Below are 25,808 nucleotides of genomic sequence, written 5' to 3' on the forward strand. Positions count from 1 at the left end.
TGAAACCAAGATAATTAACACAAAGCTCTACGCCTTTACGACACTACTTCAAAAAATCTGCACTTAAATCATAAATACTATCTCATATCACCATTATCATTACAACATGGCTCCCAAGTGAGTCTTCTACCATCGATGACACGTACGTCTGTACTAACACTCTTCCAGCGCCAAGCGTCGCTTCTCACTTAGTGCCCTCTCTCCCGCATCTAGGAGATACAACAAGGTCATGAGCGAACGACCCGACAACCGTCGATCTATCGACACTACAGCCACTACCTCAACAATGGGCGGCATGCCGGTCGTTGAGGTCGAGAACCACCTTGTTGACCCGGCGTATCGCTGGACAACTGCAAATAGAATTGGCTAGATCTGGGAAAAAGAAAATGGGTTTCTCTTTGACGCGAGAGCACGATGAAATCAATGTACATAAGTTTGCAATTTAATTTGAGCTCTCCTTTCTATACCATGATACTTTTACTCGATGGCGGCGTTCGATCCATATGCTCTAGTGTAGTGAGGAACTCAGACAAGTTTTCTGTAACTTTGGTCCTTGATACGTGATGTACTATTACGATCTCTCCAAAACACCCGTGCACAAGATGACGAAACACTGAACAAGCAAAAAGTATGTTTGTGCACACCAAGGCAAACAGCTCAATACGCTGTTGCCATACATACGAGCGGTAATCACTAGCGCCACGAGCCGCAGAACTTTACCGAAGAGTCTTTGGACTATAAGCTTTCGTTATTCATGCTAATACACCATCCGCCTCTTCATTTCCCCCACTTCAGGACTCGCAGTCTCCTTGCAGAATGCCCGAACAGTCTCAACGAGACGCAGCCTTGTCGTTTTGTGATCAAAGGCCTGACCATGGTCCAAGTCCTCAAACCAGATCACATCCAGTTTACCGTCGCTTAAAATCTCTCCTGTCTCTTTATTTGGGCTTTGCACCCAATCTTTTGAACCTACAAGATATGCCCTAATCGATTTCGTATCGATGATGCTATCTCTGCTGGCCAAAGTCACGGCAACAGGACGATCCTGTAGGTCTTCCTTCCACAGTAGATTATCGGCCCAGAAGAAGCGCCGAAATAGGGTATGAGCGATGCCTATGTCTTTGGAGCCAAAGTAGGAGAGTAGATGCTCCTTAGTCTCACTTGGACGTCGATATATCTGAGGAAGAGGTTAGTGAGATCGACTGGTAGAGTACATTGTCGATAGACGTACAAAGTTATATGCCACATCAGGTAGATGCAACAGGAAGGATACCGGATCAATGAATATAGCGGGGCCGATGCTGATGGATGTCTTGGGGTCTCGGAGAAGCTGTGCGGCGACAACGCTTCCGTATCTTCCCATGAGAAATATCAATAACCTGAGTTCAAATAGTATCATGGCACTTACGAGTGAGAGACCAAGACGCATTTTACCCACCCATATGAAGACAATATTTGATGAATTTCCTCGCATATTTCATCTTTCAACATAGCCGGGTCTGTGATGCGAGAACTCACTGACAAAATCTCCACAGCGATGATCCCAATGTCTCCATCGGCTTCGTGGCGGGTATTGATGTCAGCCAGGAAATTTATGTACGGATAGAGCCCCACGCCGATGCCGTGGATAAAGAGAATAGGTAGTTTTGTTTTGGACGTATGTGGCCGGTGCCAGTAGGTAACCCTCTTGGCAGGAGATTTGTATGGCGTAATTAGACTTAGAGGCCGAAGCGGAAAAGTGTTAAACCATTGAGAGACTGATGTTCGGTGAAAGCTGAAGGAATGGTATAGCAAATACGTAGATGCTATCGTGTCGACAACGAAGATACACTGAATAGTAGAGAGTTAAAGTTAGTGGTCGATGGCAAGTGTAACTGAAATGCCAATACTTTGATAGACTCACCAGATACCATGTTAAACTCCGATGAAGCATCTCGACCTTGTCAAGAGTCAGGCGCAGGCATTTAGCATTCCCCCTGCCAGGCTCCAACTTTCTCCCGAGCAGCTCCTCTAGTTGCTCGATGTAGTCCTCTAACTCGTCATCATATGTCGAATCACAATCTTGCATGTTTAGAAAGCCCCATCGAAAGAAGTCTTTGACGTTCTCACGCTTGATTTCATGCTCTGGCGCATCACGGAACCACCTCCTTAGATACAGGCCTGCGTCTGGAATATTGTCGTGACATTGTTGGAATAGTCTTTGGCGATCGGCTCGACAGGGTGCAATGGGATGATTTGCGGGTTTTTGAAGGTGGCTGTTCAGTGGAAGGTATATGAAGACATAGAAAATTGCTTCAAGAATAAACCATGCCTTGAGGAGTCTCGGAATCTGAAATGGGAGCGTGACTAGTGATAAGGTGAGAGAGACGACAATGCTCAAGGGCGCGATGAGGTGCAACACAAAGATAGAAGAGCGCATAAAGATGTAGTCCCATAGTGATTTCACCGCCATTCCATCAAAGTGTCGTATGTTGTTTTGTAGTTCTGTAAAGGATCAATTGCTTCTGGATAAAGCTTTAAGGACGAACAATGCTGCGAGCGATAAGTATGTAAGCGATAATCCAGATCCTAGTCTGCTTTGACTATTTGATTTTGTTGAATTCCACTAATCCCGTTTTGTTGGGACAAACTCTGCCAATGATTCAGTTGTTTACGTCTTTACGCCGAGGTAAATTTACCATGTGCTCAACTCAGCATGTGAATTGATAGTCACGATAAGAATCGACAAGTCGTGTGAATCCTTGCAACGCGATTGACTTGATGTCTGTGCCGATATGTTGGTGACACCAAGATACTCTTTATTGTGTCCGCAATTGACATTCCGCATTCTAAAATCACGGGCAGAAATATCACTATACGAACAGAGGCATAGTTTCATTCAAGACTTTCTATTAATTTGGTTATATAATTAGAAGAGCTAAAAGTGTCATAATTTACCACTTCAAGCGCGTTTCCTCTTCAACCCGACTCTACTTGCAAGGCCGTGCCCAACTGCGGGTTGAAGTTTGAGACCCACAGTGCAAGGCGGGTTCTTGGGAGAGGACTTGAGAAATTCTCCCTTTGGCTCTGTATGACGATCGAACAAGGCTCTTCTCTGTGCTGCTGAGTTGATGTGTTCAAGGCCAACTTCCCTAGACCATATGCTTGTTCTGGGTCTCGCTCTGCGACGTGAATTATCGTTGCACGTTCCCCCCCGTTTGTGTTCATCTGCTTTAAGCGTGATACCATTGACAAACCCGGCGTCTGTACTTACTTGACTAACTTTCCTAGCAGTAGCAGAGGAATGTCTTTTGTTTAATCTTTCACTGCCGTCAGGGCCTGACAGGACAGAGTCTTGACGCAAACGCAACGGGTGCCAGCAGTGTTCTCGGGGGAGGTATGATGCAAAGTATTGAACGAGCGAGTCGAGGGAGTTGGTGCGAAAGAGTTGAATGGCATGCTCCCACTGAGGCGTCTCGATGAGACTTGGATTGCCAATAATCTCGAAACTCGCGGACTCGAGGGCTTCGTTCAATTCGTTGAGTCGCTGTTGTCTTCGACTGAGGGCTAGACGATGGAACTCGGCAGAAGAATGCGCGGCATGGGCGATTTCGGAGATATCGTGATAAAAGGCTTCGGGGCTTTGGATGGGCGCAAGATAAGTGTTGTACTGGTCGTGAAGCTTGTTAGACAGATCTTCCTTCTTCATACCAAACTTCCAGGCAGGCCATGCGTATGCTGGGTCATCCATAATAAGAGAGTATTTGTAGAGAATGTCTGGAAAATATCCTTTCAGAAAATAAATCTCAGAGGCTTGCAAATTGCTAGAATGAAGGGAACACCTACAGAACGCTGATCTGATTTTTGGATGGGGATCCTAAGACCCTGATATTCATAGCGGGTGAGCCATGCCGTGCCAGTGACGTACGCCTGACACAATACACATGATGGGTGTGCGCTAGTGCTGCAGGCAGGGTCTTCACCGTACACTTCAGGCCTGATGCCGCTAAAGCCCCCTGCTAAAACGTGAGTGAATTGTCTAGTGGCTTTCAACACGGTCTGTATATTAGACCGGAGCATTCATCGGTTTCTTTTAAATACGGTGCAGCTTGACCTAAAAATATCACAGAAGATAGATCGCTAAAGTCCTCAAACAGCATAATGACCACAAATACCATCTCTACTACTCGCGGAGCTCACCTTACAGAAGCCCCCCTTAGCTTGCTCTTTGTTAAACAACACCCATCTTCTCCACCACTGGGAGATGACACAGCGCTAAAAAATTACTCATTGTGGCTATCCCAGTACACGATGAACAGAATAGTAGATCTTCTCCATTCTGGCTCTCTTGACCCCTCACTCCTACTACAAGTCGCGATTCCCGGCAATTGTTCTCTGGCCCTACCAAACACAACGACGCAAATGGCGAAGTGAGAAAGCAAGCCCCTGCAGAATGTTGCCCTTGGCTTTGTGAAAGAATGTGAATGTGGATTGCGAATTGCTACCTTATTCTTGTTTTAGTAATATTTCTTGTCTATTTCATTTAGCTTCTATTCCTGGGCGTGTCCAGGCTAGAAGACGTTGTGTCTGCTTATTTTAATTCCACCAGCGCTAAAAGTATCGGAAAGGCCGGCGTCAAGGGGATTACTTTTCTGGTGATGGTTGAACGATCGCTGAGACCAACCAAAATATGTATTTATCACTCAGACGTTGGATAGTGACGAAAAAAATTATCATCAAACCATCACACAATTTCTATTATGAGTCAATTTTGAAAGGAACCGCGCTACGCCGGTTCACTTGTGTCTGTCAAAGCCATCGTTCTAGAATTCACTGGACCCTGTAAATCTCATGATCAAGACCAAGCCTTCCATGTCACGCCCTGAAACCCTGCACGCACATGCTCGCTTACAAGGTTCCGGACCAAGATCCGCTGATTTTGATAGGCGTAGAGCTCAACGTCACCCGTTAATTCTTGAACTTTATTTGCAGCTTGGTCCTGTCAACTGCAAGCGGGATAAATAGAGTACAGAGGTACCTAGACCAATGCAAGTGGCGGGATTTACTGGTAGTTTCGTGGACCCATCCGCGGGGCGACACATTATTCCCCTGCAGATCTGATTTCAAGCTGGAGAGGTGAAAGAGACTGGGTGACTTTAAGAATTCATTAAGAAGACTTTGCAACAATGTTCGACGGAATCTGTGCTTCAACTGTTGGTAGGCGCCACTACTGTGGCCGGAGGCCGACCTTGCATCTATTCGGAGACGACAGCAGCTCACACAGATCCCATTTTTGCTTCTTTACTCGTGGTGGTGCCTTTACAAGGATCAAACATTTGTATTTAGCTTGTTGCCTGGCTGCAGATAAGAGGAAAGAAAAGCGGGATGTTAGCTAATTGCTCCATGCTTTCATCCGACCGAAGTACGACACATGTGTAGGCAACGGATCTGCTTGTGCTCGCGGGAAAGGGAAACACCCTGAAGAAGAGTGGATATTATCCAGTTGCTATGCAATCAAGATGTCACGTCTTGAAAACACGATGATGCATCAAGACAAGTTGCATATGTTTGTAAACATCCCCTCTATCTTTGAAGCGTTAGGCCTCCCAGATAACATAGTGGCGAAAGACGCCAACCGATGCAGTGGCGAAGAATGTGATTTGCATTTGCGAAGCATGCTGCCACGAAATCCATGGCTGATAGGTTTGTTGAGGAAAACGTCGAGCGCTTCGACTTTTGGTGGTCGGCGTTGTCATGCGGGAGCCCAAAACTGGGCGGCGGATCGGGTAGTCACATACAGGCAACGAAGAGTACGCCTCAGGCATCCGTCCGCCTTTCCTACATAAGAAGATATGTTCTTCTTCTGACCGCTTACTAAGTCTTTTGGACGTTGAAAAAAGGAGAACTTTGCCAGTGTCAAAGTTGGAACTCAGGGTTAGACTCTCTCTCCATCAAGCATATCCCCAAGCATCGATGGCGCCTCAAGGAGTCGAGGGGTTCCTTGCCTCTTTGAAAGAGTGAGGCGAGTTACCGAATGATCTTTAAAATACGCTGAAATTATCGCTAGGTATTACAACACTGATTATCTTTCCGACATCACTGTTACCTGCGAAGGTCAAGTCTTCAAGGCTCACAGGATCATCTTGTCAGCCCACTCAAAGTGCTTCGCCAAGATGCTGAATGGCAACTGGAAGGTATGTTAAATAGTTGGGATTAGAATATCAACTTCTCACAGAACGTAGGAGAGCTCGAGGGAAATGTCGAAATCAAGGATTTCAATCCCGGTGTCGTTAACGCCATGCTCCGATTCATCTACTCATTTGAGTACAACAACACGGAGGGTACCCCTCAAATGATCTTCGACGCCCATATGTATCAGATTGCAGACAAATACGACATTGCGGCACTGAAGACCGAGTCTAAGAAGAAGTTTGAGCTATCTATAGCTAATGGATGGGCTACGGACGATTTTCCAGTCGCGGCCAATCTTGTCTACGTGTCAACACCTTCCGAAGACAGAGGACTTCGCGATCTCGTCGTGGAGATTGCCAGGAAGAACATTGACCAACTTGTTAGCAAGGACGGCTTTTGCGAACTCACGAGGGAGACGCCTGACTTCTCCGCGGATTTGATTCCCTTCCTCTGTGGTAAGGGTTCAGGGCCGCGATCTGTTCAAACTTATACGTGCCAATCATGTTATCAAGTGGTACAAGGCGAGTTTGCAGCAAAGGTTCAGTTTTGTCCGTTTTGTTCTCAGAGGCTGCCGAACCTGCGAAGACAAAATAGCTTGTTTGGTTCGTCACCTCCACAGTGAACTCAAGCTTTGTGCTAGACACCAGTCCCTGTGAAACTGGACCCCCGAAGAGTGCTGATTGCTCATCGCTAAGTCACTGAAGCTATCAGGAAAGGACTTTGAGCACGGAAAGAGTTATCCTTTAGCATCAACCTAATTAGCAATTTCTCGATCATACATTTGAGGGCAGCAAGATCATATTCTGAGCCTCTGTCACTGAGAATCTTGAAGACTCGTAGTTCACTAAGAAGTGATCAGAGAAATATCATCACTTCTTCCTGGTGTAGCAGTGAGCATCATAGACAGAAAGGTATTAATCAGTTGCTCGCCGGCTTTCATTCTATTAAATAGTCAGTACAACTTGGCAGTGTCGGCACTATACTAGAACAGTAGGAGACCGGGGATCGGTTGTTTTCGACTTGGCCCGTCACTGAACTGTGAGATGAAGGTGAAATATACATGGTAGTGTACTACTTAGATGACTGTAGAGTAAGCAACACATTGTTGCTTTAATACTGTACAATTATGTCTCTTACATCAAGGTTCCCCTACTGCCAACGGCTGTTCCTCTTTGACCATTCTGTAGCTCAGCAGACCTTCCACCAACAAACTCATCATAGACTAAACTCAATCGCTGTTTCTCATCAGATTTGATACTAGCCCGTGAAACACGCAAGCTCCCCTCTAAATGCCTCCGAGCAAGTAGGATCTCCGGCTTATGTGACACTTTGTCGTCTGATTTCTGATCTCCTTCGCTCTGGACTCCTCGTCGGCTTGACTTGCCCTTGGAACGTAGCTTCACAACCGTTTCTTCATACTCAGCAAGTTTCCTAACCTGCGTGCGCCGGTCGCTAGAGTTGGCATCAGAGCGCAGCCGGTCCTGTTCTGCACCGTACCAGAACTGTACGATACTAGGCTTTCGAGAGTCTTGGACTCGCGTCTTTCCATTCGTTTTTGCGGAGCTAACCCCGGTATCTTTGTCTCCTAGGTACTCGTGAATGGCCTCAAGTTGTGCATTGGAGATAAGGGCCTGTAAGTCGGCTCCTGAATAGTCTTGGGTCCTCGACGCGACGTCCCTCAGCCTTTTGTCAAGCTCTCCTTGGAGGTCCTCGTCAAGCTTTAGCTTCTTCAAAAGACACCGCAGAATATCAATTCTATCGTCCAGGTGCGGCAAATCACATAAGAGCGACTTATCGAGGCGGCCGGGCCGGAGCAGCGCAGGATCAATAAGATCGGGTCTGGACGTTGCAGCAAGGACATAAACGCCAGATAAGCCCTCGACACCATCCATCTGAGTCAACAGTTGATTGACGACACGGTCTGTCACTCCAGTTGAGTCACTTCCACGCTTCGGTGCAATCGAATCGAATTCATCGAAGAAAAGAACGCAGGGCTTTGAGGCAGTCGCTCGCTCAAATAGACCCCGAATAGACTTCTCAGACGCGCCGATATATTTATTGAGAATCTCTGGGCCTTTGATGGAGATGAAGTTCAATCCGCACTCACCAGCAACAGCGCTAGCTAGCAGAGTCTTTCCACATCCTGGGTATCCGTAGAGAAGGAGACCAGAACGTAGTCGAAGCGGGCATTGCGCGAAGATAGGTGCGTAGCGTGTCGGGTATTCGATAGTCTCCAAAAGAACTCTGCGGGTTTCCTTCATGCCGCCAATAGAGTCAAATGTCGTAGTTGAAGTCCCAAGAGACATGTTTCGTAACGCGACTGGTGTAAATCCCTTCTGGGCTTCCTCGAAATGTTCTCTCGTGAGAGGGACACTCATCTTGCTGCCATCCTCCGGGTTGTGTGATATGAAGTGGGCCAAAGCAACATACTTTGCTCGTTCTACAACCAGAACAAGATCTCGGGGCATGTAACTTTCCGTGAGATTCGTAAGATCCGCAAAGTCTACGTCGAGTTTGAACATGCGTGAAGTGGCAGCATTGGCTACTGGAACTGCCGCTGTAGACCCGAAAATGTCCATCCATGATCCACTGGAGGTCTCTGGTTGGGCACCGTCAGCCGTTTCTGGACGACTAATGATGAGACCCTCCCTTTCTTCTTCACCTTCTTCATTTTCTGCACCTGTGCCTTGTTGTATCACCGCCTCCAGGATCTTCCTCCTACACACCTTGTTTGAGACATCCAAAGGAAGGGTTTCGCGGAACACGTGGTTTCCAATGATGACATTGTGCAGGGATTCTTTCTTCTGCGCAGTCGCGAGTACCACCACCCCACCGCCCAGCGCAGAGTGTCGTTTTATGACTGAAGCAATCATCTCACTCATCTGCTTCGAGCGAGCATTATCGCCTCCAACCACAAGTTCAGTCTCAACAGGGCATAGCTTGTCGACATCGTCCAGTATTACCAGAGCACAGCCGCCCAGTCTTGTACTCAAGGTTGCTTGGAGGAAGGATTGTTCAAGAGTGTCTCTGATAGTAGTAATGCGCTCCTCATTTGCTGACATCTTTTGGCAAGAAATGTATCTGCTATGAAACAATTGCTCAGATCTCAACTGATGCCCAATAAATAAGCTGACGGAGCTTTTGCCTGCGCCGGGGCCTCCTATGAGCAATACTGAAGACTCATGCAACAAGTGCGACTTGACGTCTGTGACGATGTCATCAACGCCAGCAAGGAATGGAACCGCTTCATCCAAGGGATCTTTGTTGGGATTCAAAATTGGCGAGGGAATTGGCTCTTCAACTTCGATGGAGGATATTCGACCTGAGTCAAGGAACCAGTTGCCGATGGGCTTTGTAGGTTTGGGCCAGGCTAGCATCAAATCGAATTATCCCGCCAGTCCAATTAGGAAGCATGGGCGTCGAAGAAAGGGGACCTAAGATCATACCATCCGTGACAGGGCCGTACAGAAGACCCCGGAAGGCGCTGGGTTGCTTGTACATGTTGAGAATCGATTTTCCAGCTTCTTGTCGGCCTTGCTTCGCGGTAGGCCCAAGTTTGAGAGCACCTGTCGATTCCCGCGCGCTACCTATGAATGGGTAAATATGAACATTTTGAGCACCTAAAGCCTATTCTGCAGGGGCAGTCTCAATCTTGATGGGCACTCCAACCATGCCCTCGGAAACCAACGCTACACAGAGTGACGAGGATAAAGCAACGTGCCGGTTGTCTGGAGCATCTTGCCATTCCTCCAGCTTGGCTACGACTTTCGGAGAAACCCAAGGCAAGGTCAATCCATCCGCACCGTCTTGGCCATGTCGGGGATTCACCTTGGCCTGGAATGTTGGTTGATGGAGGCTCGACACGGATACCCAACTGATTCCTTTCAAGAGTGCGGTGCGTCGCGTATCGCTGTCAACCCAGACCTTTAATCCCTCATTCACATCTTGCTGGCGATTGAACAAATTTGGACGGCGTGCTCTATCAATTCCTCTGAGAAATAGCTTGATTTGAGGGGCTCCACGAGCTCTGCTATTGCTGTCTGCTCGTGAGTGACTACGAGAGGGCCTCTGTCTCGATTTCGGTGCAATAATGACTTCTGCATTGGGGTTCAGCTTAACATATAGTGAGTCTGTTTCGAGTTGGAGAGAAACGACCTTGATATTTGCTGTTGTTGTGGGGGTCAGATGGAGAGTGATTGGATGGTCTGAATGGCGTACATCATCGGAGCGATGGTAACCTGGGTTAGGCAAAGCGCGTACTCGTCTGATCAGGTTAATCTCCCAGTCTTCCGGCGTAAGAGGCTCGATATTGATGGTGCTAACCGACGGACTTTCCAACGCAATGTAATAGTGATCTCTTGTCCTTCAGGAATTCCCAAGGTCTGAGCGAATGCGGCATCAATGTCCACCCAAGATGGTTCTCTAGCATTGGGGCGGTTTCTTTCTCTCCCCAAACTTTGTTGTTCCTCTGATGGGCGAGATCTCTGTCGGCTCTGTAGTCCTGTCCATCCAAGAAAGACGGATCTTGTTTTCAAATATTCGGCTGACTCCGATGCGTCAGCCGAAGTCGAATCATCATACGAAAGTTCGATCAAGACATTTTGCGACGGCTGAGTTCACGTCAGCATGTATCCAAACGCGACAACGTTCACGAACCGTATTCAGACTATCAAGCGAAGCACATAGAAAAGGTGGCAGATTGGCAAAGCAGTTCTGAAGATTAGCGAGAGATATCTTGGCTGGTATAGCCTCTGGTAGATTCGAAGATGCCATGTTTCTGCGTCACGATTGAGAGCGGAAGAAGCGTTCGTTGAAATCAGCAATGAAAGCACATGCTTGAGGTGCTTGCATCCTACAATTTCACGCGGGGTTGGACTAACTGCCGAAGCGCCCCGAGTATTTATCCGAGCTTGGAAGAGTCTCACGACCAATGTTGATTGTTGGTCGTGTTGGTCGTGATTAGCAGCGTTTGTGGCTTGATCGTCCTTGTTAACACGTTGTTGCACGCATACTTGGGCAGCGCATTGTAGAAGCCATGATGTAAAGGTTAATTTAAGTATGCAATGAACTGAGCCAATGTACAGGATAATTACGATAAGTTCAACTAGTAAGTAGTCGAATAAGATATTCCTGCTCCTTGAAGGTTGAGGTTCGTGTTTGTTGGCGACAATTCTTGTGGCTAGTGAAGACAGGGGTGATTGTGCGTTGCCAGTAAAAGCCACAATAGACGAGAACACGATCTTGAGATGTATTTATATGATAGCTTGTGCCATCAATCTTTTTTACAATGTTCCATCTGTCCAATCATAAGACGAGGACTCTAGTTCCCAAGGTGTGAGCCGCGTAACTCCTCGGCTTGGTGTCGCCTCTTTACCACGGCCTGGGTCTGCCTGCTTTTTTTCGCGATAAACTCATGAGGCTGGTTTTGAAAAGGTGCCTCATATCCCACTGCTCCCCGAGGTTATATCGTCCAGAGGTCTTCAAATTGAATCGTATCTGACTCTTTCTTGTAGTACATCTCGAAGTATTTATCAAGCTTCTTGCCCCCAGATGAACCACTCAACACTGCATCAAGAAGCAGGTTCAAACATCCTGATGTGATTGAATCGTCCTTATTCTCCAATCTTTTCTGACCTTCCATGACCAGCTTACCATACTAAAGGATAATGGCTTCATAAGGAGATAGAAGTGTGACATGAGATCCGCGATATATGTGATGGGGGTAGTGATCCAGCTTGACCTTCAGCGATGCCCACAAATCATGATTGGTGATATGAACTTCGGAAGGGTCATGATTAGAATTACTTGGCTCATTTATCTTCTTACGGGGAACGAAGGCAATATCCTCTCTGTGTCGCTCTGTATCCGGAGGTGTTCTATGGTCTGAATCCACTTCACTTGGCTCTCCTGCATATGGGTTCATTTGATGACGATAAGTTTTATTATCGATTTGGGTCGTTACTACGACGAGCTGAGATCAGCGTATATAGAGGTTAATGTACACCATCCGTTTAAGGATATACAATATCCAGTTTCCACCCAAAGTTTTCTTCCAGCTTCCTCACTACAGGTTCCCCGATTCGTACACAATTTCTATGCCCTCTGATAAGCCTGCAAAACTCAGCGTCGGCATCCTAGTCCTCCGCTTCCGTATCCCATTCCCAAGTGTTGAAGACTGTGTCCTTGAAGAAGCATTGAGCAAAGTCAATGAGGAAAACCTGGTGTGAGGTTCGGTCAACAACCACATTGCGGGGGGCGCTGTCGTCGAGAATTATGCCTCGTTTGTTGATCTCGTGTACTGAGTCGACTGCATGCTGTACGATAGATAACCACTCTTGTTCGGTTGTGGGGGCGCAAGGTTTGGAAATGAATTCATCTAGAGAGTGGCCTTCGATGGACTCGAGTAAGATGCCATGAATATCAAAGTACGAATTCTTCCTGGTGTTTTTCTTGCCAGTGGCCACAAGCACGGAAGCGTAGAATTTCGGGATGAAGACTCCCTGAAGATCCTGCATACGCATGTATGCCTCAATCTCAGTTTTATAGTGTTTGTCGGTATATCGCCAGAGGAGTGCTTCAAAGCGGGCAACTCCATCTGGCTCTGCGCGAATCTGGCTTGCAGTTCGAGCGAGTAAGTCAGACGTCGAGTCTTCGTCGTCCATCTCTTTGAGGAAAGGGCCCATGGCGCCTCGCTTCAGAAACCCGTGGAATGCGGCCTTGGCTTCTTCACAGTAGGGGATATTTTCGTACCCGCACTCGCGGAGTCCATTGCCGAATCGACGATCGTAGAGCTTAAGGACGGCGCAACCTTTGTCGAACTTGACACGCACGACGGTAGCCATGGTACAGGTGATGAACTCGGTAATCTCGACCGAGACTTCCTCGTACTGGGGCAAGACATCGTTGTTGCTCTGGAGAATTTGCAACTTCAGGACGTCACCGACGTTGTATGCTGCTGTTGTGATCATGCTGGTCAGCGGTTTGGGGCAAGAAGGTGGGAAATGCTGAGAGGGAAACTTACGAGGACCTTCGGCAGGGTTGTCCATGATTGAAGAGGAAAGACGGTAAAAACCGGAAGGAAGACAACGGTGGATGATGCTTGTTGGTTTGTTTGTTGTGAACAGAAGTTGTGAAAAATACAGTCGTGCTGTGCGGCTATGTTCTGGGGGATGGATCGCGGAACTCCTTCCTGCACTGGAGTTTGCTGTGAAATCCCACTGTACGTAGGAGTTGTTTATCTGTGGCAGGCAGAACTAGCGGGCACAGCTAGCGGGTGAGGATTCGTCCGCACGCAAGTCCCCCTCTCCCTCGTTGACACTGGCCCGTATTTGTCACTCTGTCCCCTCCCCTGCTCCTTCAGCCTACACTGCCTCAGGCTCCCAACTTCAGGAAGCTACAGTCGTTCAATTCAAACCCTTCCTTGAAAGAAACAGTGCTGTTGTTCCTGCTGAACATGTTCACAGACCATGTCAGTCTGTTCCTCCGCCCGGAACAGGGAACTCGCGCGAACATGCAACTTGCCAGACCCAACACGACACAAACTGCTCGTTACATATCTCCATCTTCATCTTCAGCAATTAGGAGACCGCAAGATATGCTCCTGCCTCTGATTCCTCTCATCCCGCGAGTATAAACCCCCCCCCCTCGGATCTGCTCAACTCAGACTTTCAAGCGTCACGAATTGTCCTCCCAACCTCCCAGCCGTCAGCCAATATCTCGTGTTCACCGTGTGCATGGATCCATCTCCAGTTCTTGTTCATGCTCTCCTTGTGAGTTCTCCTGGCATCATGCTTCGGTCTCGCTGCAGCTTGTTGACAGTCGCCCATTGACCGAGCGAGTTTGACACTTGATCGATAGAATGCCTTCGAGTATCAGCGATACATTGCTAATATGCGCTTTCACTGCTTTAGCTCTCTTATCATCCACGACAAGAAGTTTCCATCTCGAATACCCCTGGCGCAAGCTATCGAAATGATCGACTAGCCCCTGACCACGATCCGACCAACTACCCACATCGTCACACCACATCTACGAGTCACGATACTCCTTTTTCACAAAGACAACGCCAGAGTGTATAGATCACTGTAAGCGAGCCGTCGCCTGGCAGGACGCTCATGGAGAAGAACGTGCCAGCGGCACAAGCAACAAGCTTCGACTCTACATCGACTAACAACGAACGAGCGATCGCGAACGTCGAACCTACCTCGGCGCCAAGACTAGCAAGGGCACATATTTCCTTCTCGCGAAAAAGGACAAGAGTAACTTCACTACCGAGAAGTCACTGGGCAAAGGGGAGCCATTGATAGAGGGTGTCTTTGGGTGCTTACCACAAGCGGTGGGGTACCTCGGCGACCAGTCACAGCCTTGATGAAAGGCTGAGAAGTTACTTTGTGAGAGGGGAGCAAATCCAGACGAGCCTGAAATTTGGAGTGCAAACTAGGTGAGCAACTTCTCGGTAGCAGATCTTGCAGACCCTGACTGTGTGTCCCTCTGTGCAGCTTTTCAGTCACCGGTCTTGCAAACTGGGATCATAGTGGTCGTCGACCTCCACGAAGCTCCATGCTCCGGCGTGATAGCGTACTGGGGATGCCTGTATAGGTGCAGTCCAGGCTTACATTGACACTAGCTGGCGGTAGATAGTATGGGAATAAGCTTGGAGCAAGAAGTGCAATTTTTCTAGCCTCCTCTCATTGCGGTAGTCTCCAGATCAAAGCATGTCATTAATTTCAAGTCTTGAGACGAAAGGTCTGTATTCACGGACAGAGACAATACGCATGCTGGGTGTAAAGGATATTAGAGCCGACATCAAGTCCTCGAAGGATGCTGGAAGACATATCTAAAAAGGTAGACGTATTTGTATTTAGTCTCCAACGCTGGAACTTGAGGCAAAGAGAGTCTATAGATTTACAGAACGCACAATAGCACCAAGCTGACGCATGTAACCGCCATGAAAGAGCCCTTGATTTTCCCAGCACTGTTGCCGACAGTTTCAGTCGCTGTAGCCGCGGCAGCAGTGGTTGTAGCTATTGGCGTGACTGTTGCAGCGGGCTGGGTAGCCTGAACCTCGATGCCAGAGACTACACTCGTTGCTGCGCGTACGTAAGAGGTTGACGAGAAGGAGCATTGCGACATTATTTTATCAATATCTGTTTCACGAAATGTCAGCGAGGAGATCAATGCCATGACGCACTTCGATCTCTTACCTTCTGTGTCCTTGCTATTCTGCGCCATACAGCTCGCGCACAGCCCCATCACGCCTTCGACGTCAAAGCTCTTGTTCGTGCAGATACAAGCCGCTTCGATGGGCTCGTCGTCGTCTTCGTGATCGAGGATGACAAGATCCCTTCGTCTATCGCTGTGCTTCTCGGGACCCTTGGGGTCAATGTCGCATGCGTTGGTGAGGTTGACGACGGGCTGGCAGATTGTCTTGCAAGCGGTGGGTACATCATCTGCGTTGAGTTCCTCGGCAAAGGCAGCAGGAAGGAAGAGGGCCAGTGTGGTGAAAAAGATTGCTGAGCGCATTGTGAGTCGAGTTTGTTAAGGCTGATGGATTGTTGATGGTCTTGATACTCGTGAGTTGGAATGGATAGAAGCTGGTCTGGGTAGAAAGGGCCTTACTTATACCGGACAGTAGATCTATCTATAGAGACTAAAGATCTGCATGATCCCAAACGCTTTGTAGGTATCGGCAAAGATCAGCCTTGTTGGTGGTGTTCTAGTCGTTTCATAAGTTGAGACAAGCATCATGTCCAAAAATAACTGGAGCTTGAGGACATAGGCCACAGAGCTTAGTCAATACAACAAGAACACTTGAAAAAGATGAAACTTCTGCTGTTCCTTACCTTTGTTTCAGTAATTCATCGTAAAGTATGCCGTCGATTTGAAATGGCTGGTAAGGTGTTGATGTTATTTTTAGTCTTGGCTTTCTCGGCTACGAACAGCAACATGTCACACGATCTCCGAAAGGGACTGGGCGAAACATGCAGGGTCGTGTTCCCATGTTTCCAAACAAAGATCGAGTCTCGGAACTCGACACTACTGCCAAGGGCTGGGCCTTATTTAGATCCGAAATTCATGCTTAAATTTAGCACTCTTCTCAAGAGCCAAGTAGACGCACGAATGCAGTCTCGTGAGAGGATTGAAAACAAACTGGGATTCATTGGTCGGAATGATTGATGCCCCGACTTACGCGTCTTCCCCGCACAAGCAACGAGGCATCCGCTAACAAGACCATCTGACCTCGAAATACCAACAAAACAAGTCTCCTCTTGTTTCTACTCTCGCCATCGCTCAGACTGTTGCGGCGTCGATACTATGATGAAACTCCAGACGGTGCTCCAGGCGCTGTTAATCGCTAGGGTCTTTGGGGAACCCTTGGCTAGTGCGCGATGCCCCACGACACAGAGACCGCTGAGCACTAACAATAGTAACAGATTCGACCCACGATGTTTCGAGCGCAGACAATGACCCGAGCGTAATGAAGAACCGTGCAGGTTGGGTCAACCCGGAGGCCTTGTCGCCAATGCCGCAGTGTATCGCGCAACAGGATCAGTCCGCTTGGTTGGATGCCATGACAAAGTGCACTCGCCACCGCTGCACCTCGTACTTCATCTTTTGCACGCACTACCAGTGGCTCACTGAACTAAGTTGTCTGAGCGCCGAATTCTCACCCAGCGTTGTCAAGCGCTACAGCAAATACTGTAGCAGATCTATCCTCGCCAAGGCGCAACTTCATGGCTGGATTCAGACGACAACTGGGAGAAACTGGCTTGTTGATGTTGGAGATACGAATAGCTTGCAAAGCCTATCACCCAAAAGTCTGACCGACGGATATACATCCGTAGACACTGCCAATAAAGCGCCAGCTTGCCTGAGAGACTCACTCTCCGCCGGGACCCGAGAGACGTTCGACCATGTCATCGGCTCCTGCAGCTTCACGGCTACGACACAACATACCGGGAATGCAGCTCGTCCATGGGAGTACAACAGCCGACGACACTCCATGACACCTCTCAGTTTTGATACCGCAAGCTACGACCTCACCAATAGTCTCATTCCTGAGGAAGAGTATTTCGACAAGGCCTGTTTTTGCAACACCTTTGCTATGCCCCAGCACGAAGAACCATGCTCAACATCGAGCCCGAAGGATCTTGACACTCAGCGGCGATGGATGAACGAAACTTGCGGGTACACGTGGCGTGAGCCGCCGCGACTTCAACCCCATGACATGATCCCATGGCGATGGAGGATCTACCCCAGATCCGCGGAAGGCGATGCGCAATGCCCTTCCAATGAATGGAAGCTGATGAGTATCGGCTTGTTCAACTTGGTAACATTCTTTGCTATACTCCACGCCAACAATTCACGACAGAGTCACACCACCGATTCCCGTCCGCTATTCTACAACTCAGCGCGATGGATCATGGGAGGAGTTCTTCTCGGGTGCCTCCACCTGCTCGCCAATCTAGCCAACACAACTATTATACAGACCACCCCTGGCTACGAGGATGTTCCCGCCATAGAGCTCATGTTGCTTTGGTGTTCGCTACCTCGCCTCAGTTGGCTTCCCATCTCGTCCCACGGCACCAAGAATCCGGAGTTTCAGGACATGACTTCCTCAATGTCTGCAATGTTTGCGGAAGCGATCCTTCAGGCCTTGTCATTCTACCACATGTGTTTGACCGTTAACTATGGTCGTATCCACGACTTTTACTTCGGAGCTTTGTCAAGGGCGGCAAGATCACCATTTGCTGCACTCATGTTTGGCGGTGCACTTCTATGGCTGTTCGTTGTTGCGATGATGGCTGTACCTGTCATACGTACGATACGAACTCCCGGCAAGCTTGGTGAGAAAGAAGATGGTGAATCGGGTGCGGACTCAAAGGAGTGGTCGAGGCCAAAGGAGGAGGAATGTCTGTTACCAAAGTCGCAAACGGGATCTGAAGGTCACAACTACGGGACCCTTCCTGCTGAAGTTGAGTCTCTTGCTCCGTTCATGAGACGCCATTCACGACTTCACATGACCTTGGCCATGGGAGTGCCTGTACTTTGGCTTGCGCAATGGTTATTCTGGATCGGATTCATCGGACTGAGCTCCCATGATTTCTGCCTTCCATTGGTAGAGACTCTGACGGGCGTTTGGCTAGCCTCCTCTTTGGGAAGCGTCATTATTAGATCTTACCTGTGAGTGGCGAGCCTAGGTGCGCACAAGTTCTATATCAAAGAGCAGAGAGATTCACTTCCCATGAATATTTACCGTCTTGCAACAAGAATCTTAACCTTAAGTTATGCTTATTTGTGTGATCGTTCGGGCTTCAAAGGCGTTTCGAGGACGCTAAGCTCAAAGTGGCCTCAGTTGGTTCTAGTTGGTGATCCTTGGACTCGGCGACCTACGAAACAAAGAGGTTGAAGCACGTGGGCGAAACCACACAAAGAAAAAGCCCAGTGGCGCAACAACAAACGCCCATTCGGATAAGACCATGATCTCAGCCGCACTACTTCGTATATAAACACAAGGTCCAGCACTACTTCTCATTCACTTCACAAGCTCATCTCATATCGTCGCCATGGGTCAAGAAGAAGTCGGTCTGGAGGTCCTCCCCCCTCCTCCGGGTTACTCACCCTCAAATCAAGATGTGGAATTTATTATGCCGACGTCTTTCACCATCCATAAAGAAGGCGATTCCGAGGTGAAATTCAACATACGCGGCAACTCTGGCAGCACGCCACTTTCAATCGCATGCACATACAAAAGCACAGAAGACGATTTCGAAGCAAGAGTGAATCTCCTGCCACGAAAAGATGAAAACGCATCGCCACTGGCAACAGTAAAATACTCCCGCCACAGCGCTGAGCTCGAATTTACCAACACATCTTCTCCCTCGAATATCACCTTGTACTACCGTCTTCTAGGCGATAGAAACGCAACACACTCTTTCAACGTCAACACTCCAGAGCGAACAAGTTTTGAGTGGAGAAACCTTGGTGATGGCGAAGGATGGAAATTGTACATGGGCTCGAGGCCTGAGGTATTGGCGGTAGGTGCGCTGAATATGGGGTCTGATAAACCTACGCGATTTGAATTTACAGACTTGGAGATGGCGAAGGAATTGGATGAGCATTGTAAATTGGTGATTGTTGCGTCGTGGTTGAGGATCTGGGACAAGGTCAGGATTCAGTTCAGACGGTCGCCTGATGAGGGTGAGACAGAGATGATATTGTGTAGCTGCGGGTTCTGTGTGATTCTGTAGGGCCAGAATATTCTTTACTAATCTAGAGTTGTTCGTGTGGACGACAGACTCGGCAATATTCCCTTTGTCTATCTTTTATTGATGTACTAGTGATCGTTATACCAGGCACAGATACTCGAATGCATAAACAAGGATGAAATGGATATCGTTGATCCGGCCCGTAGAAATTGCCTGGCCAAGCGAGACGCCCTAGAGAGATGCAACCAATGAACAGACACGGAGGCTCATCCGTCTTGCATTTCACTCCCGAGCCTGATGGACAACCCAACAAACCCATTTCCCCATGACGCAACAATTCGCAAATCCCGCTTCAACATGAACAAATCCATCCATGGAACCCAGCCAGACACGTCAAGTCCGTGCATGAATTGAGTTACGAGTCGAATCTACCATGAACTACCCTCCACTTTTACCCCGCGCTCCAACCAATCTATCCAACGAAGCAGTCCCTACTCCCGCACCCAAAAGACGCGCTGTTGCTGTCGCTTGCGACTCATGCAGGGGCCGAAAAGTCAGGGTTTGTCCCCCTTTCGCCCCTTCTGTGAACAGATGCTTACTTATAAATAGTGCACCGGCGAGTTTCCAACATGTGTTGGGTGTCAGCGCCGTGGGGGCGAGTGTCGCTACGCTGATATTGCTAATGACCGTGAAATGCACTCGAATCAGCTCAAGAGGAGGGTCAAAGAGTTGGAGGATGAAAACAGAGGCTTTAGAACCTTATTTGAGACTTTGAGGAGGCCAGGCGGGAGGACGAATCAGGAGATCTTACAAAGAATACAGGCCGGTGATGATTTTGGAACCGTCATTGAACGCGCTCAAGATCTGGGCTACAAAGGAAAGCGGAATAGATCCCCGTCGCCAGGTTTAATGACTAGACAACGGCCATCTGAGTGGACGACTTTCCGTGGCATTTTACCCGAAACACCGATCGCTTCTCCTGCAGCAATCTATCCTATCGTGCTGCCTGTTGCCGCCTCACCATCTCCGCCTCCCCTTCCCTCACCCCCCACTGATACACCAAGCTCACCGAAAGATGCTATCCTTGGCCTCTTGACACTCTCCCAAGACGAGAAACCAGATCTCGTCTTGCTCAATGAAGCCCGCCCCAAAGAACATTGCGATCTTCGCTTAAACGACCTTTCCGTCTCGTTCTGGACACGTGTACCGATCAGTAACCGATCTGCATCGACGCTCATCTCAGCTTTTCTCGAGACAGACAACTCGGCTGTTGGATTCATTGACAAGGACTTGTTCCTCACAGATCTGGTACAGCACAACCCGACATTCTGCTCTGCCTTTCTCGTCAACTCAATACTGTACCTCGCTTGCGTAAGCAACCCTCTTGTCTCCTTGTTTCACTGACTGACGCCTCACCAGTTTGCTCATACCGCGTCCGATGGTAGAGCAGCTACACTTGCACACAGCTTTTTTAACGACGCAGAGCGGCTGTATCGCGCGGAAAGATTATCTGACAGTCTCACGACCCTAGCGGCCATCAACATCTTCAGCTTGGGGTGCTTCTCTCACGGGAACGATAACTTGGGCCAGGATCTCCTCTTATCGGGACGTCAGATGGGAAAACGCATGAATCTTTATGGTCTTAATCCTACAAGCTCAGAGGTGAGGGGGTTCCAGGAGTTATCATCTGATAGTCCAGCGTCGCAAGCCTCCTGGGGGACTTTTAATTGGTTGACGGACGTGAACTCAAACTTTACTGATTGATTTCAGCTCACCTTCCGATGGGAATGTAATCGCTCGATATGCTAAGTTCAGATGAAAAACCTTAAGCACTTCGAGCTGGAAGTTTACCGTGATTATCGACCACCTGTCTGAACATTTGACTTTCCCTCCCGAGTCCCCACCCAGTGAAGGTTATAAAGCCAGCCACTCTCCCTGCAAAATTCAATTTGGTTCTTTTCTCTCCAGTTTTTCCTCTCATTCCAGTTCTCTGCCGTTCTCACATCAACACCATGGCCTCCTCTCCAGAAACAACAGCTTCGTCGGTCTCCACACCACATCATACTCTTCCTTTCGACGTCGAGGTCATTATAGTCAATGATTTAATAGAGCTCTACAAGAGAACCGACAAACGCCTGGCACCTTTGGCCACAGTCTCTGAAACTTGGCAACGCCTCGTGGAGAAGCACACTTTTCAGGACTTAAGACTAAATGAACGGGACCTTCTCGCCTTCGAGAGGTATACTCATTCAGAGCGGCTACAACTTGTCAATTCCATCACCCTCAAAGTCATTCGAGTTGTCCCCTCGCGTAGATCCCGCGACTGGAATTCCCTACCAAGTTTTTTCCATCACGTAGTTTCCACAACTGCAGCTCTCGAGTCTATACACATAGAGAAATGTTGGAATGAGTTTGGCGTGTGTGGCGGTCATGGTATGTGATTTCCTCCCCCTCTCCCGACTTTCTGTGATGCTGAGACTTGAAAGCTTTTCCGATCTGTTTCAAGTTGCCAACTTCGGTGAAACAACTTTCCTATTTCCACGGCGTTAGCAGGGGCTATCAAATGAATATTGATCCAACCAATTTGGAGCTACTGGGCCTCATTTCGCGAGCCGCGGATCATCTTGAGCATATCGCCGTGTCTTATGCATTCAGCGCGAACCACTTCTTTGATCACTGCAAAGGAATAGAGTTTAAACGGCTGAAAACACTGGCACTGACCTATCGTTTCAACGGAATCCCTAACATTGGGCTCTTGAAGAATGCTTCAGAAGCAGCCAAGAGAATGCCCGCGCTCGAGATGCTGGAAATATGGGAGTTCGGCCTGCCAGGACCGCCAGTTCATATCTTTAGGTACGAGAAGCTCGGCGAGACCAGGGGCCGTATTAGTTGGCAGAGCTGCGGGACCCATAGGCTCCCTGACTGCATATACAGCGCGTGGAAGAAGCAGTCAACTGGTGGGAAGGTTCACGTACTCGAGGTTGTAGAGGACCGATTTGCCCGCAACGATGTCATATCCTTTTCGGACCTTGTACCATATTTGATGCTCAGGGAGCGGATTCTGCGTGAATCTACTATGGAACCGGTTTTGGAACTCACAAAATAAACCATGTGTCTTATTTATATTTAGCTCTGTCCTGTATCGCAGGCGCAATTCTTCAGCAAGATCTCGGCTGTCAATCACAAACTGGCCACTTATATCAGATTGTACGCCATAAATCTCATGAGCTTCGCCTCCTTCTTTCTTTTTTTAGCATACAAGCGACCTGTGGTCGAGGGCTTATGAGCTCTGATCACTGCCTGGGACTTGGCTGGTAAAACCTTGATTTCTGACTCATTTATCCTTTTGTGATTATAAGCTCTCAGCCACAGGCCCCGACAGCGAATAGCATATCTCTTCTCTATCAAGACAAGTGCTGGGTCATCTAGGGGATTACTCGGAGGCTTTCTATAGGTGTCATGGACGTGTCAAACATCGGAGTTCTCCAATCAACTGCATAGGGCGTAAACTCACAAACTTAGTTTTCAGAGTATCCTACCAAAAGTCTGAAATGATTTGTTCCCCCTTCCTCCCTCAAAAGCCTACACTTTTTCCGAATTATAAAGCCACTCAATATCCCAGACTAGCGGACTTCCAAGGTTACTTACTGAGTTTTGGGACAACCATCCTCTCACGCCAATACACACAATGGCAGTACATTGCACCACGAGTTCTCCAACCAGACCCGTTGTGCGCAGTGCGGCACTTTACACGAGGCTCCCTCTCGAGATCGAATTATACATTGTCCGGGCACTGATAGAGACGCACAAGAGATCAAAGAAGCCAGGTTTTCGCTTATCGACCTTTGCCAGCGTTTCCAGAGCCTGGCAAACTCTCATAGAGAAGGAAACATACAAACATATAAAAATATCGTCACAGGAGTTACACTTCTTCAAGCACCATGTCCCATCATATCGAAAAATACTTGTCCGCCATATTCTTCTCGAGATCTCATATAACGTCTACTCGCATGGCGTTGACGACCAGATTCATTTTTCCAAGGCAGTGCACACACTTTGGCGCATTCTCTCAAGATGGAATACACACCGTGTTACAGTGGAGCTAGGCATCGCTTCTACTCAATTAACCAAGCCACCTTGGGTAATTGTGCCCCCCAACTCTCCTTTTAACCCTTTGAAGACCCTTCGCCCAAGATTGATGGCTGCCGTCCACGATTGGGTCCGTTTAAGTCAGTGTTACTTAGGGAGAGAGGCTGCTTGCTTCGACCGGACTTTCTTCCCGCCAAAAGGGGCCACGAGTTTACCTCAGGTTGATGCCATCGCTGAGCTAGTTATTCGGAGAGAATATCACCCGAACATCTCTCCAATAACTCTCCATGAGATTATCTCGTCTGCTCCTTGCATTGAGTCGATTCATCTTGAGAGATGGTGTTATGGCGTTCCTGAACACGACAGGAAATGGGATCGCGGTATGTATCTCTCCTTTCCTCCACTTCTTCAATGTCCACAATGCCAACATCCCGTAGCTCTCCAGCGTTCAGGAATTTTAGTATCAGAGTCAACGAAACGGTTGACCTATTTTGAAGAATTCAATACCCCATTTCACCAACGGGCTGGGGCAATGACACTTCCACGGCCATACAACACACTTCTGGAATCCATCCTCCACGCCGCAGATCGCCTTGAGCATATCGCTGTCTCCTTTGCTTTCGATGCACAAACGTTTTTCAAAAGGCTTAGACGAACCGAGTTTAAAGCATTGAGGACTCTCGCACTTACATCTTCTTTCAGCAAATTCTCCGAGAGTCTCTTACTTATTGCTGCCGAGGCAGTAAAGAAGCTTCACGCTCTCAAAATTCTAGAAATATGGAATTTCGACGCCGGCCAAGCTGACGTTTTCCGGTACGAGAGGAGACTTGATCGATACCAGGGTCAGATCACCTGGCAGAGCAGCAAGGATCGCCAGATCTCTTCAAGTGTAGAGAAGGGCTGGAGAGATCTGTTAAGCCGAGGTGAGAATGGATTCGATGTCAAATGCAGCAATTTTTCGATGGAGATGGAGAGTCTTCAGGATATTCTGCCACATTTGAAGTTGAGAGAGCAAATTCTTCGTGACTTCACCGAGAGGTAGAATTAGGTCTGAGGGACTATGATCAGGGCCCTGTATTAGCAGCTCGGGCCTGTGCTAGGGTCTTCATGTTTCTGTTTTCTGTGTTTTTACTGCGGAATAAAATTTTCACGAGTTACTCTTGTCCCGAACGCTGTAAATTATGTATTAATGACTATACTGACATCGAACATCCAAGACATTGCGAATAATAACATGAATCTTTACATCTAAACCATGCTGCTATGTACTAGTGCCAAAGATCTCCATCGCTTAGTTGGGAAGGTTGGCAGGGGTATAAGACTGATCAGGCTTAACAACCTTTCCGCTCTGGACCTGCTTGTCGGTATAAGCAGGCCAGACAATCTGTCGCTTAGAAGAAACAACAGAGAAAGTGGTGAATCCGTTTCCAGGGCCGAACTGGCCGCTCCAGCCAGAGGTGATGGTGAAGTCACCGCACTTGACTGGTCCTCCGTTGCGCTGAGACGCCTTGCTGCCCTTGACGACATACTTGCAGCCGGTGGCGGCACCCTTGTGGGTGTCGATCTTGAAGTTCCAGGTGCAGGAGCTGTCGTCCTTGGCGCAGCTTCGCTGCATGTTCTCAATGGTCCATTGGGGGCTGGCGGCCATCATGTTGACGGCGGGAGCTGGGGCAGCGGAGACGCTGGTGGCCAGGATGGCGGCGAGACAGGCGAGAGAGAACTGCATGATGATGGTTGAGGAAGGTAGTTTGGTTGTTCTGGAAGATGTTAGTGTCTGGAGAGCTAGACTTGATTGAGGTCGCTTACTATTAAAGTAGTTGAGTGTTGGTAACGATTGTGAAAAAAGCGAGTGAAGAGTGATTGAGTTGAAGCTGATGAGAAAACAATTTACCAGCAGTGCATCACTCTCCTTATATACTTTTTCCTCCTCGCGGAATGTAACATTTCAATCATGAGACGATAATACGGCCTTTCGCAGTATACGAGTTTGAGGCTCTGAAGCCCATGGCATGACAGATCAGCCATGAGAATCTCGAAGGGTCCATTCAAGCCATAGTGCCGCTCCGTCCGAGGCTACGACCCTGAAATACCACGCTAAATCCCCAAGTTAAGCCTTCACGTGGTCAAAGGCGAGAATCTCGTACGGAGCTATAGCATGATCTACCTAGAAGTAGTTAGGGACATCTCGTATTTCCCGCTCGACAACCAGTTAGAACCGTCGCTATTTTTGGCCCAAGCCTAGTCCCCTTACAGGCAAACCACGGGGACCTTGAGTGATTGTTCGTATTGTTCACCGATCATTCCACGCCGCAGATTATTGAAAAGGCTTGTCCCGATGCG

The 25,808-nt window shown here is 48.4% G+C and overlaps 13 protein-coding genes; 7 read left to right on the plus strand and 6 right to left on the minus strand.

Annotated features, from left to right (window-relative positions):
• Positions 1–106: 106 nt before the first annotated feature.
• Positions 107–370, plus strand: FFUJ_06407 (uncharacterized protein; the record flags this gene model as incomplete). XM_023579729.1 has 2 exons in its annotated part: positions 107–117; positions 169–370. 2 exons carry the CDS (start codon positions 107–109, stop codon positions 368–370), a joined length of 213 nt encoding a protein of 70 aa, XP_023432860.1.
• Positions 371–757: 387 nt separating this feature from the next.
• Positions 758–2,452, minus strand: FFUJ_06408 (uncharacterized protein; the record flags this gene model as incomplete). XM_023579730.1 has 4 exons in its annotated part: positions 758–1,177; positions 1,232–1,355; positions 1,409–1,830; positions 1,904–2,452. The coding sequence occupies 4 exons, from the start codon at positions 2,450–2,452 to the stop codon at positions 758–760; spliced, it is 1,515 nt and encodes a 504-aa protein (XP_023432513.1).
• A 489-nt stretch (positions 2,453–2,941) lies between these two features.
• Positions 2,942–3,730, minus strand: FFUJ_06409 (uncharacterized protein; the record flags this gene model as incomplete). The annotated part of the gene is made up of 1 exon (XM_023579731.1): positions 2,942–3,730. The coding sequence occupies one exon, from the start codon at positions 3,728–3,730 to the stop codon at positions 2,942–2,944; it is 789 nt and encodes a 262-aa protein (XP_023432514.1).
• A 2,222-nt stretch (positions 3,731–5,952) lies between these two features.
• On the plus strand, positions 5,953–6,793 carry FFUJ_06410 (uncharacterized protein; the record flags this gene model as incomplete). XM_023579732.1 has 3 exons in its annotated part: positions 5,953–5,996; positions 6,047–6,173; positions 6,215–6,793. The coding sequence occupies 3 exons, from the start codon at positions 5,953–5,955 to the stop codon at positions 6,791–6,793; spliced, it is 750 nt and encodes a 249-aa protein (XP_023432515.1).
• A 511-nt stretch (positions 6,794–7,304) lies between these two features.
• Positions 7,305–10,944, minus strand: FFUJ_06411 (probable peroxin-1; the record flags this gene model as incomplete). XM_023579733.1 is given in 5 exon segments in its annotated part: positions 7,305–9,541; positions 9,618–9,798; positions 9,841–10,489; positions 10,495–10,781; positions 10,828–10,944. Coding segments are annotated over 5 exon segments (3,471 nt in total).
• Positions 10,945–12,305: 1,361 nt separating this feature from the next.
• Positions 12,306–13,217, minus strand: FFUJ_06412 (uncharacterized protein; the record flags this gene model as incomplete). Its single annotated transcript, XM_023579734.1, has 1 exon — positions 12,306–13,217. One exon carries the CDS (start codon positions 13,215–13,217, stop codon positions 12,306–12,308), a length of 912 nt encoding a protein of 303 aa, XP_023432516.1.
• Positions 13,218–15,075: 1,858 nt separating this feature from the next.
• FFUJ_06413 (uncharacterized protein) lies at positions 15,076–15,693 on the minus strand (the record flags this gene model as incomplete). XM_023579735.1 has 2 exons in its annotated part: positions 15,076–15,317; positions 15,375–15,693. 2 exons carry the CDS (start codon positions 15,691–15,693, stop codon positions 15,076–15,078), a joined length of 561 nt encoding a protein of 186 aa, XP_023432517.1.
• A 795-nt stretch (positions 15,694–16,488) lies between these two features.
• Positions 16,489–18,358, plus strand: FFUJ_06414 (uncharacterized protein; the record flags this gene model as incomplete). XM_023579736.1 has 2 exons in its annotated part: positions 16,489–16,552; positions 16,605–18,358. The coding sequence occupies 2 exons, from the start codon at positions 16,489–16,491 to the stop codon at positions 18,356–18,358; spliced, it is 1,818 nt and encodes a 605-aa protein (XP_023432518.1).
• Positions 18,359–18,737: 379 nt separating this feature from the next.
• On the plus strand, positions 18,738–19,421 carry FFUJ_06415 (uncharacterized protein; the record flags this gene model as incomplete). Its single annotated transcript, XM_023579737.1, has 1 exon — positions 18,738–19,421. The coding sequence occupies one exon, from the start codon at positions 18,738–18,740 to the stop codon at positions 19,419–19,421; it is 684 nt and encodes a 227-aa protein (XP_023432519.1).
• Positions 19,422–19,812: 391 nt separating this feature from the next.
• On the plus strand, positions 19,813–21,143 carry FFUJ_06416 (uncharacterized protein; the record flags this gene model as incomplete). XM_023579738.1 has 3 exons in its annotated part: positions 19,813–19,938; positions 19,989–20,750; positions 20,799–21,143. 3 exons carry the CDS (start codon positions 19,813–19,815, stop codon positions 21,141–21,143), a joined length of 1,233 nt encoding a protein of 410 aa, XP_023432520.1.
• A 248-nt stretch (positions 21,144–21,391) lies between these two features.
• FFUJ_06417 (uncharacterized protein) lies at positions 21,392–22,485 on the plus strand (the record flags this gene model as incomplete). XM_023579740.1 has 2 exons in its annotated part: positions 21,392–21,812; positions 21,866–22,485. The coding sequence occupies 2 exons, from the start codon at positions 21,392–21,394 to the stop codon at positions 22,483–22,485; spliced, it is 1,041 nt and encodes a 346-aa protein (XP_023432521.1).
• A 582-nt stretch (positions 22,486–23,067) lies between these two features.
• Positions 23,068–24,510, plus strand: FFUJ_06418 (uncharacterized protein; the record flags this gene model as incomplete). XM_023579741.1 has 2 exons in its annotated part: positions 23,068–23,848; positions 23,906–24,510. The coding sequence occupies 2 exons, from the start codon at positions 23,068–23,070 to the stop codon at positions 24,508–24,510; spliced, it is 1,386 nt and encodes a 461-aa protein (XP_023432522.1).
• A 249-nt stretch (positions 24,511–24,759) lies between these two features.
• Positions 24,760–25,194, minus strand: FFUJ_06419 (uncharacterized protein; the record flags this gene model as incomplete). The annotated part of the gene is made up of 1 exon (XM_023579742.1): positions 24,760–25,194. The coding sequence occupies one exon, from the start codon at positions 25,192–25,194 to the stop codon at positions 24,760–24,762; it is 435 nt and encodes a 144-aa protein (XP_023432523.1).
• Between the last annotated feature and the right edge of the window lie 614 nt (positions 25,195–25,808).

The sequence above is a fragment of the Fusarium fujikuroi genome, chromosome FFUJ_chr06 (genome assembly GCF_900079805.1).
Source record: "Fusarium fujikuroi IMI 58289 draft genome, chromosome FFUJ_chr06".
Taxonomy (NCBI): domain Eukaryota; kingdom Fungi; phylum Ascomycota; class Sordariomycetes; order Hypocreales; family Nectriaceae; genus Fusarium; species Fusarium fujikuroi.